At 39.4% G+C, this 12,256-nt stretch overlaps 1 protein-coding gene across 1 annotated transcript in view; it reads right to left on the bottom strand.

Moving 5' to 3' along the window:
- Positions 1 to 12,256, bottom strand: part of LOC126473861 (general transcription and DNA repair factor IIH helicase subunit XPB) — a 102,033-nt gene that overhangs the window by 57,486 nt on the left and 32,291 nt on the right. The window contains exon 8 of the mRNA XM_050101189.1: positions 7,096 to 7,193. Coding sequence (XP_049957146.1) covers positions 7,096 to 7,193 — 98 coding nt within the window. The remainder of the gene's footprint in view (positions 1 to 7,095; positions 7,194 to 12,256) is intronic.

Here is a 12,256-nt window from a genome sequence, read left to right as displayed (position 1 = left end):
TGAATGTTCCCCAAACACCTTCAGAATTAGTAACATGGTATTTTTTTAATGATAAAATGAGAAATTTATTGGAGCTCTCATTTTTATGGTCCACTGCTTCCCTCTCAAACTTGTTACATATTGCAGTCTTCTTGTGGTGACTGAACAGGTCAAAAGACATTTGCTATGACTGAATATTAACTGAACTAGGCTCAATACCGTTTCTTCCAAATCCACCAGAAACAAACGCAAAATAATTTTATTTAAAAAAGCAGATAAAGTGTCACTAGAAGCCTTCCTAAGAGACAATCTCCATTCCTTCCGAACTGACTATGCAAATGTAGACGAGATGTGGCTCAAATTCAAAGATATAGTAGCAACAGCAATTGAAAGATTCATACCTCATAAATTGGTAAGAGATGGAACTGATCCCCCGTGGTACACAAAACAGGTCCGAACGCTGTTGCAGAAGCAACGGAAAAAGCATGCGAAGTTCAGAAGAACGCGAAATACTGAAGATTGGCTAAAATTTACCGACGCGCGAAATTTGGCACGGACTTCAATGTGAGATGCCTTTAATAGGTTCCACAACGAAACATTGTCTCGAAATTTGGTAGAAAATCCGAAGAAATTCTGGTCGTATGTACAGTACACAAGCGGCAAGACGCAGTCAATACCTTCGCTGCGCAGTGCCGATGGTACTGTTACCGACGACTGTGCCACTAAAGCAGAGTTATTGAATGCAGTTTTCCGAAATTCCTTCACCAGGGAAGACGAATGGAATATTCCAGAATTTGAAACATGAACAGCTGCTATCATGAGTTTCTTAGAAGTAGATACCTTAGGGGTTGCGAAACAACTCAAATCGCTTGATACGGGCAAGTCTTCAGGTCCAGATTGTATACCGATTAGGTTCCTTTCAGATTACGCTGATACAATAGCTCCCTACTTAGCAATCATATACAACGGCTCGCTCACCGATAGATCTGTACCTACAAACTGGAAAATTGCGCAGGTCGCACCAGTGTTTAAGAAGGGTATTAGGAGTAATCCATCGAACTACAGACCTATATCATTGGCGTCGGTTTGGAGTAGGGTTTTGGAGCATATACTGTATTCAAACATTATGAATCACCTCGAAGGGAACGATCTATTGATACGTAATCAGCATGGTTTCAGAAAACATTGTTCTTGTGCAACGCAGCTAGCTCTTTATTTGCACGAAGTAATGGCCGCTATCGACAGGGGATCTCAAGTTGATTCCGTATTTCTAGATTTCCGGAAAGCTTTTGACACCGTTCCTCACAAGCGACTTCTAATCAAGCTGCGGGCGTATGGGGTATCGTCTCAGTTGTGCGACTGGATTCGTGATTTCCTGTCAGGAAGGTCGCAGTTCATAGTAATAGATGGCAAATCATCGAGTAAAACTGAAGTGATATCAGGTGTTCCCTGGGAAGCATCCTGGGACCTCTGCTGTTCCTGATCTATATAAATGACTTGGGTGACAATCTGAGCAGTTCTCTTAGGCTGTTCGCAGATGATGCTGTAATTTACCGTCTAGTAAGGTCGTCCGAAGACCAGTATCAGTTGCAAAGCAATTTAGAAAAGATTGCTGTATGGTGTGGCAGGTGGCAGTTGAAGCTAAATAACGAAAAGTGTGAGGTGATCCACATGAGTTCCAAAAGAAATCCGTTGGAATTCGATTACTCGATAAATAGTACAATTCTCAAGGCTGTCAATTCAACTAAGTACCTGGGTGTTAAAATTACGAACAACTTCAGTTGGAAAGACCACATAGATAATATTGTGGGGAAGGCGAGCCAAAGGTTGCGTTTCATTGGCAGGACACTTAGAAGATGCAACAAGTCCACTAAAGAGACAGCTTACACTACACTTGTTCGTCCTCTGTTAGAATATTGCTGCCCGGTGTAGGATCCTTACCAGGTGGGACTGACGGAGGACATTGAAAGGGAGCAAAAAAGGGCAGCTCGTTTTGTATTATCATGTAATAGGGGAGAGAGTGTGTCAGATATGATACATGAGTTGGGATGGAAGTCATTAAAGCAAAGATGTTTTTCGTCGCGGAGAGATCTATTTACGAAATTTCAGTCACCAACTTTCTCTTCTGAATGCGAAAATATTTTGTTGAGCCCAACCTACATAGGTAGGAATGATCATCAAAATAAAATAAGAGAAATCAGAGCTCGAACAGAAAGGTTTAGGTGTTCGTTTTTCCCGCGCGCTGTTTGGGAGTGGAATGGTAGAGAGATAGTATGATTGTGGTTCGATGAACCCTCTGCCAAGCACTTAATTGTGAATTGCAGAGTAGTCATGTAGATGTAGATGTAGATGTAGAACTGAACTAAACAAATGTGAGCACTGGAACGTAGCACTTGAATCATGAGAAAAAATGAAATAAAGATATTAAAATTTAGACACAGTTCTGTGCAATGCAAGCCAACAATGAGAAATTAGATGTGTCACTAACTTTAAAAATATTTGAATTGAAAATATAGAAAAATTATGTTCAGCTAAAAGGCAAGAGGGAAATTAATAATGCAGACACATTGAAATATCTATATACGAACTTTGTGCCAAACAGGAATGCATTGCTCATTATTATTTGAACATAAAATTACTCATTTTTATTGTACCTGGGCAAGTAAATGAAAACTATTATTAAAAATAATTGTTATTATTATTATTATTATTATTAATTTTATGGCCTTCATTGCACCACTTTAATAATTTATACAAAGGTTTATACAATGAATTGCTATTATCCAATAACACAATTCAATTCAATAATACAATAGTTACACAAAGGTTTAATGTAATTTATTATTATACAAAGGATTCTTCTTGCTCTTCTGTCTTTCCCCTATATCTTCATTTGTTCAGATATAAACAAACATATTATAAGTTGTTTCCTTTTTTTGTTTGAGATCAACCTTGCTGTAGTACTTTTATTTATCTTCTTTTGTGGTCTGTTTGAATGTCTTGCAGTATTTTGGTTTTGTCTGTTGTTTTCTCAATCATCTACTTTAAATTTCATTTCTCTTAAAACTTCCTTAATTTCTGTAATCCATTTAATGTTGCTCTTAGTATTCCACATGTTCTCTATTGTTCTCTTACTAACTATGTTTTCTGGTGTTCTGATCAAATGTCAAAAGAATGAGGGTCTCTCTTTCTGATCAAGTTTATTACCAGTTTCGTTTTCTTGTATACTGTTTAATCTGAAGCTATTCTCCATGCACTTCCTAATTATTATTCTTTGTGTCTTTAGTATTCTGTAACTTCATGTTGTATTACCTCTTCTGAAGATGCAAATGTTATTTCAGGATGTGTTACTACCTTATAAGGTTTTAATCCTGCAACTGTTGATAGGTCTTTTTGGTCATGTGTGTTTTTGGCAATGTCATTTGCTTTGTTCAGGTTTTTATTCTCTTTGCCACGTCAGTTTCTTGTTTAGGTTGTGTATTATGTTTCACCAAAATACTTAAATTCAATCAACAGTTTTGATTTCGTGTTTTTCTATTGTACTGTTATTTGCAAGTGATGGATTAGTTAGTATTATTTCTCTCTTTTTTCCTTTTTTTCAAACAATATTCTAAAGCCAATTTATTTGCAGTGATTTAATTTGTTGGCTGGTTGCTTGTCAGCAAATTCGAAGCAGTCTAAACTCATTTTTGGAGCTTCTACTTCTTGTGTTCTTTAGGTTAGTCCTATACCATTCTCTTATTACGTACTTCAGTGCACAATTAAACAATAATGACTTTCAACGGTTAGTTACCCTTGACAGCCAAATAAAGAGAATTAATAAATTGAAGCCAATTTAGTGTAGAGACTGTGGCTATGCCCCAGGGAAGGATAGCGGGTTGGGGTGAGTTGGAAGTTGTTCGAAGGCAGTGCAGTTCTTTTATTACTACAGTAGTTCAAGCCCATATCTGGTGATGTTGGAAGAGTGTGCCTCTACCCACACATCTGGCGGTGAATTATTGTTGTAGGTCACAGCGGCTGCTACAATCAGTGTGTCTCAGGTGCAGTGAAACATTGAATAATCAACAACCATGGCCGGTGGCAAGCTATGTGGGGGCTGATGCCACAGGCTACCACGGCCAGACAAGTGCGAGATGGCTGACTGGAAGTGACTGATGTTGGCTTGGTGGCTGGGAATCTAGGAGCCATTAGTATGCAGTCCTGTCAAGATGACGGTGGAGCACAGAAGCCTCACAGGGAAAGCCAATCCTGTCGTGGAAACTATCATGATCAGAATACCAAATTCTTCTATTGGGTTGTCATCTCCATGTTCTTGTCAAATGGATCATATATATCATCACATTCTCAAAATTATTTGTCTACAGCCGGTTTCTGGTATGTGATTTTAATGGTCTTGGGTTGCTGACAAATTGTCGCCTTTCCTACAGCTCACAAATAAGGAACTACCAGTTTTTCCAATTTGAACAGTTTGTTCTTTTTCCTCAAAATTATTATTGACAAAACCAAGCAAGTATAACCTCTTTGCTTACATTTATCTAGTTTTAGTTCAAGAAATTAGACACACATAATGTCTTTAAAAATAACAGCTATGTAATACTATATAAAAAAAGAAAAAACTGGCTGAATAGTCAGGATTGCCAGGTATATATTTATTCCAATCGTCTATTAGTCCATCTCCTCCTTCCCCCTCTCTCTGTCCATATCCTCCTCCTCCCTTTCTGTTCATCTGCTTAGCACTTGTCTGTGACATCCGCTTCTTCCACCCCTCTCCATCTCCTCCTCCCTCCTATTTGTCTGTCTGTCCATCTCCTGAAACCCCCTTCTCTCTCCACATTATCACCTCTACCTCAACAGGAGGTTGCTGGTTCTTACCCCATTAGTATTTCTTTCCCTATAGTAAGTAATACGTGTACCAAGTTTCATTTATATCAATCCAGAGATTTAAGAGAAGTCTTTGACACATACACTATGTGATCAAAAGTATCTGGACACCTGGTTTAAAATGGCTTACAAGTTCGTGATGCCCTCCATCAGTAATGCTGGAATTCAGTACAGTGTTGGCCTTGATGACAGCTTCCGCTCTCACAGACATATATTCAGCCAGTTGCTGGAAGGTTTCTTGGGGAATGGCAGCCCATTCTCCACGGAGTGCTGCACTGAGGAGAGGGATCTATGTTGATTGGTGAGGCCTGGCGTGAAGTTGGCGTTCCAAAACACCCCAAAGGTGTTCTATAGGATTCAGGACAGGATTCTGTGCAGGCCAGTCCACTACAAGGATGTTACTGTCTTGTAATCACGCAACCACAGGCGGTGCATTATGAACAGGTGCGTGGTCGTGTTGAAAGATGCAGTCGCCATCCCCGAATTGCTCTTAAAGAGTGGGAATCAAGAAGGTGCTTAAAACATCAATTTAGGCCTGTGCTGTGATAGTGCCATGCAAAACAACAAGGGGTGCAAGTCCCCTCCATGAAAAGACGACTGCACCATAACACTACTGCCTCCGAATTTTACTGTATGCACTACACACACTGGCAGATGACATTCACCGGGCATTCGCCGTACCCACACCCTGCCATCAGATCGCCACGTTGTGTACCATGATTTGACACTCCACACAACATTTTTCCACTCAACAATAATCCAATTTTTACACTCCTTACACCAAGCGAGGCGTCATTTGGCATTTACCGGCGTGATGTGTGGCTTAAGGGCAGCCGCACGAAAATTAAATCCAAGTTTCCTCACCTCCCACCTAACTGTCAGGGTACTTGCAGTGGATCCTGATGCAGTTTGGAATTCCTATGTGACGGTCTGGACAGATGTTTGCCTATTACACATTACAGCCATTTTCAACTGTCAGTCAACAGACAAGGTCAGCCTGTATGCTTTTGTGTTTTACATGTCCGTTTACGTTTCCACTTCACTATCAAATTGGAAACAGAGGACTTAGGGATGTTTGGGAGTGTGGAAATCTCGCATACAGACATATGACACAAGTGACACCCAATCACCTGATCACGTTCCACGTCCGTGAGTTCTGCGGAGCGCCCCATTCTGCTCTCTCATGACTACCGAGGTTGCTAATATGGAGTACCTGGCAGTAGGCGGCAGCACAAGGCACCTAATATGAAAAACATGTTTTTGGGGTGTCCGGATACTTTTGATCACACAGTGTAGGTTTGCTTTTGTATGTATGTCACGGGTATTGAACATATTTCATCCATATCTGTACACATACAACTGTGTAGGCTTCTGTGCCTAGAGTCAGGCGACATAAAAGTTTTCTGGGTATGGTACCACATCATATTGTGTAAAACTACTGCTGGAGAAAACCAACGTTTCAGCCATGCTTGCAGCGGCCTTCTTCTGGGTCTACTGGTGACAGAAGTCCCAGAAGGAGGCTGCTGCAAACATGGCCGAAACACTGGTTTTCTCCAGCAGCAGTTTTATACAATATGACTCAGTATCATACTCACAAAACTTTTGTGTTGTCTGTGCACATAGTTCACTTTTATCTCTAATGAATTTTGCCTGCAGTTTTGTTTTGATGTACCTAAATGTTTATGACATCATATCTCCTGAATGACGTGTCGTAAAATGATATAATTTTGTAGGTATGTTCAGTGGCATATATACCATCTGTGAAATGCGTTGCAAATAGAGTTAGTAGCCAACAAATAATAACGCAGCAGTTTTACAGCACGAACAATGAAAATGTACTAAGCGATAAACTTTTTTTATTTTCATCATTTTGTGGGCATTGTCAGTGAGAAAAAGTTCTGTGGTTTGACATTGTGTGTACAGTTTTGTTGCAAGTCACTAAGTGCTCTCATTCTCAAATACTGGACAAGTAAGGTCTGGATACTCGCAAGTCATGCCTAATGCCTACACTTCTTTTTCATGCTGGCGCCCCCCCCCCCCCCCCCCCAAAATCCTTTAATAGGTAGGTGATTAGGTGATTCTTACTCCACAGTGATTCTTTTTAGACGTAAGCGATACATGTACCAAGTTTGGTTGAAATCACTCTAGTGGTTTAGGAGGTGATGTGGAACAAACATACATACATACATTTTTGTAATAAGTATGGATCTGACAATTATATATATGAATACTAACTTGATATCTGGATTCACAGTGTCATTTCGAAAATCATACTCTGCCAGCAGGGGATGCTCAAGCTCAATACAGCGCTTCTGGATCACCTCAATTTTTTCCTGTAACAAGGAAAGAAAGGAAAAGAAATTTATTAGTAAATCATTTCCAGTTTCTTACGCAAAAGTAAAAGAAAGTCTACAGACATTGCACAAAAGTTGTCCCCCTCCTATCACAATTTAGGATTTTTCTTGGTCTTATTCTTTTTAAATTATTTTACAGTGACAGAAAAAAAAGACTAACACAATTTCACAGGCTTAAAAATGATAATTACAAGGAGGCCTGAAAATTATTTCATAATCCCACAGAACAATACTAAAGTGCATGGAAAGAAACTGAAACAGTCGAACTAATGTACTTTCAATGTTGATATCTAAACTATCAATAAATTTAAATGCTGACAAAAGGAGAAAAATCTTACAACTTAATAGGACTTGGAGCTGTTAGTAGGTGTTTTCAACTAAGTGTTCTCTCAATTTAGCCACTGCAGCTTCACTATTAACAGTGTGAAATTTCCTGAAATTTTCTTTCCTCTTCACGTGAACATTTCACAAAGAATTAGCATAACAGCACAAGTATTTTATCTAGTATGTATCACATCGTATGCCCTAACAAATAAATTACGTGATCAAAATAAATTTTTTTCCATTCATAGATCTGCACTTGTTACTTCCCATCAGAATTCATCTGTTTGTGGTATAAATGGTTACATTCTGTTGTATTCACAGAAGGTGTACTGCAGTTTTATCTGCTGTACATGTAACAGTCTTACCGGATTAAGGAAATGATTGCTGTGAAACTAGTCAAAGAATTTGTTGTTGTTGTTGTTGTCGTCTTCAGTCCTGAGACTTGTTTGATCTTCTTCATCTCCCAGTACTTACTGCAGCCTACATCTTTCTGAATCTGCTTAGTGTATTCATCTCTTGGTCTCCCTCTACGATTTTTACCCTCCATGCTGCCCTCCAATGCTAAATTTGTGATCCCTTGATGCCTCAGAATATGTCCTACCAACCGGTCCCTTCTTCTTGTCAAGTTGTGCCACAAACTCCTCTTCTCCCCAATTCTATTCAATACCTCCTCATTAGTTATGTGATCTACCCATCTAATCTTCAGCATTCTTCTGTAGCACCACATTTCAAAAGCTTCTATTCTCTTCTTGTCCAAACTATTTATCATCCATGTTTCACTTTCATACATGGCTACACTCCATACAAATACTTTCAGAAACGACTTCCTGACAATATAGATTTTACTCGATGTTAACAAATTTCTCTTCTTTAGAAACGCTTTCCAGTCTACATTTTATACCCTCTCTACTTCGACCATCATCAGTTATTTTGCTCCCCAAATAGCAAAACTCCTTTACTACTTTAAGTGTCTCATTTCCTAATCTAATTCCCTCAGCATCACCCGACTTAATTCGACTACATTCCATTATCCTCGTTTTACTTTTGTTGATGTTCATCTTATATCCTTCTTTCAAGACACTGTCTATTCTGTTCAACTGCTCTTCCAAGTCCTTTGCTGTCTCTGACAGAATTACAATGTCATTGGCGAACCTCAATGTTTTTATTTGTTCTCCATGGACTTTAATACCTACTCCGAACTTTTCTTTTGTTTCCTCCACTGCTTGCTCAATATACAGATTGAATAACATCGGGGACAGGCTACAACCCTGTCCCACTCCCTTCCCAACCGCTGCTTCCCTTTCATGCCCGTCGACTCTTATAACTGCCATCTGGTTTCTGTACAAATTGTAAATAGCCTTTCGCTCCCTGTATTTTACCCCTGCCACCTTTTGAATTTGAAAGAGGGTATTCCAGTCAACATTGTCAAAAGCTTTCTCTAAGTCTACAAATGCTAGAAATGTAGGTTTGCCTTTCCTTAATCTATTTTCTAAGATAAGTCGTAGGGTCAGTATTGCCTCACATGTTCCAACATTTCTGCGGAATCCAAACTGATCTTCACCAAGGTAGGCTCCTACCAGTTTTTCCATTTGTCTGTAAAGAATTCGTGTTAGTATTTTGCAGCTGTGACTTATTAAACTAATAGTTCAGTAATTTTCACATCTGTCAACACCTGCTTTCTTTGGAATTGGAATTATTACATTCTTCTTGAAGTCTGAGGGTATTTCGCCTGTCTCATACATCTTGCTCACCAGATGGTAGAGTTTTGTCAGGACTGGCTCTCCCAAGGCTGTCAGTAGTTCTAATGGAATGTTGTCTACTCCGGGGGCCTTGTTTCGACTCAGGTCTTTCAGTGCTTTGTCAAACTCTTCACGCAGTATCATATCTCCCATTTCATCTTCATCTACATCCTCTTCCATTTCCATAATATTGTCCCCAAGTACATCGCCCTTGTATAGACCCTCTATATACTCCTTCCACCTTTCTGCTTTCCCTTCTTTGCAGAGAACTGGGTTTCCATCTGAGCTCTTGTTTCTGTACAAATTGTAAATAGCCTTTCGCTATACAAGTGGCTCTCTTTTCTCGAAAGGTCTCCTTAATTTTCCTGTAGGCAGTATCTATTTACCCCTAGTGAGATAAGCCTCTACATCCTTACATTTGTCCTCTAGCCATCCCTGCTTACCATATTTACTTGAATCTAAGCCGCACTCGAATCTAAGCCGCACCTGAAAAATGAGACTCGAAATCAAGGAAAAAACTATTCCCGATTCTAAGCCGCACCTGAAATTTGAGACTCGAAATTCAAGGGGAGATAAAAGTTTTAGGCCGCACCTCTAAATCGAAACTAAGTTGGTCCATTATGATACGAGACACAACTGAGGTCGAACGAATGACGATACAGCTACAGTAGTTTGGTTCGAGTCGTAAGCTTAGCAGTTAAGCTTTACCAGGAAGCCATTGCTATGTGTCAGGCGCTCCGTCCGTATTTATACGGGTACCCTTCCTTTTTCACGTGCTTTGTCTGGTTTGAATTGATTGCTTATTTTTCTTTGATCTGATAAGTGCCGTTATGTGTTTACGTCACTCTAAGCTGAAAATGCATTACTGTACTGTGTCACGCATTGTTTGTCGCATTCTGATAATGGCTTGCTCTTGTGCGCGGTTACTTGCACTGCTGTTTTCTTTGATAATGTTCAACAAGAACCAAATAACAGACTGCATATGATGGAAGATGTTCTGAACGAGAGTTTAGCGAACATTTTTCTCCGTTTGAAAATCTTTGCAGATGCCTCTTTAGTACATTATATTCTGCACAGAAATTAGTCATCTTAGATTTAAAAATCTAGTCAATTGCCGTGCTTCATTTCTGACTGTATCACTATTAGGCATAAGAATAATACGAATATAAACATGACATGATTTGTGTATTCTTCCGCGTTTGCTGTGCTCTCGCTCTAGTTTCGTAGTTTATTAGGCAGACAGGATTTAAATGAGACAGCAGCAAAAACGAAAGAATACATGGCAAAATGTTTATATTCGTATTATCCTTATGGTGAAGAGAATACTGCATGTGATTCACAATTCATAAAAGTTCCTAGTAGCAATCATCTCTTCTCACAGGTAGGAAAAAATTCAGGACGTAAAGTTTCCCATATTGACAAACACTCCAAACAGTCTTGCCAGTCGGATTTTCATAGTACATTGAAATGCTGCTAGAAGATGAACAATACGAAATTTCTATTTACTTCGTTGGATAATGTATGAAAGTGCAGTGGTCGAAACTCGGGGCGGAGAAAAAAAGCTCGTTTTCCACCTTTTTTAAATTTATTTGCTGACGAAGAGGTTTTGGCGCCAGTATTTATCTTTGTGCCTGCAAGACATGCCTGTTGTAGCGCTACATATATTCGATGGCAGAAGTTAGTTGTGGCGGCACCTACCAACATTTTTCAGAACTTCCGCTTACTTTGCACTCGATTCTAAGCCGCAGGCGGTTTTTTGGATTACAAAAACCGGAAAAAAAGTGCGGCTTAGATTCGAGTAAATACGGTAGCCATTTTGCACTTCCTGTCGATCTCATTTTTGAGACGTTTGTATTCCCTTTTGCCTGCTTCATTTACTGCATTTTTATATTTTCTCCTTTCATCAATTAAATTCAATATTTCTTCTGTTACCCAAGGATTTCTACTAGCCCTCATCTTTTTACCTACTTGATCCTCTGCTGCCTTCACTACTTCATCCCTCAGAGCTACCCATTCTTCTACTGTATTTCTTTCCCCCATTCCTGTCAATTGTTCCCTTATGCTCTCCCTGAAACTCTGTACAACCTCTGGTTTAGTCAGTTTATCCAGGTCCCATCTCCTTAAATTCCCACCTTTTTGCAGTTTCTTCAGTTTTAATCTACAGTTCATAACCAATAGATTGTGGTCAGAGTCCACATCTGCCCCTGGAAATGTCTTACAATTTAAAACCTGGTTCCTAAATCTCTGTCTTACCATTATATAATCTATCTGATACCTTCTAGTATCTCCAGGATTCTCCCATGTATACAACCTTCTTTTATGATTCTTGAACCAAGTGTCAGCTATGATTAAGTTACGCTCTGTGCAAAATTCTACCAGACGGCTTCCTCTTTCATTTCTCTCCCCCAATCCATATTCACCCATTATGTTTCCTTCTCTCCCTTTTCCTACTCTCGAATTCCAGTCACCCATGACTATTAAATTTTCGTCTCCCTTCACTACCTGAATAATTTCTTTTATCTCATCATACATTTCATCAATTTCTTCATCATCTGCAGAGCTAGTTGGCATATAAACTTGTACTACTGTAGTAGGCATGGGCTTCGTGTCTATCTTGGCCACAATAATGCGTTCACTATGCTGTTGGTAGTAGCTTACCCGCACTCCTATTTTTTTTATTCATTATTAAACCTACTCCTGCATTACCCCTATTTGATTTTGTATTTATAACCCTGTATTCACCTGACCAAAAGTCTTGTTCCTCCTGCCACTGAACTTCACTAATTCCCATTATATCTAACTTTAACCTATCCATTTCCCTTTTTAAATTTTCTAACCTACCTGCCCAATTAAGGGATCTGACATTCCACGCTCCGATCCGTAGAACGCCAGTTTTCTTTCTCCTGATAACGACGTCCTCTTGAGTAGTCCCCGCCCGGAGATCCGAATGGGGGACTATTTTACCTCCAGAGTATTTTA

Source organism: Schistocerca serialis, chromosome 4 (assembly GCF_023864345.2).
Source record: "Schistocerca serialis cubense isolate TAMUIC-IGC-003099 chromosome 4, iqSchSeri2.2, whole genome shotgun sequence".
NCBI lineage: Eukaryota > Metazoa > Arthropoda > Insecta > Orthoptera > Acrididae > Schistocerca > Schistocerca serialis.
Note: the sequence above shows the minus strand (reverse complement) of the source record. Positions and strands in the feature narration are given on the sequence as shown.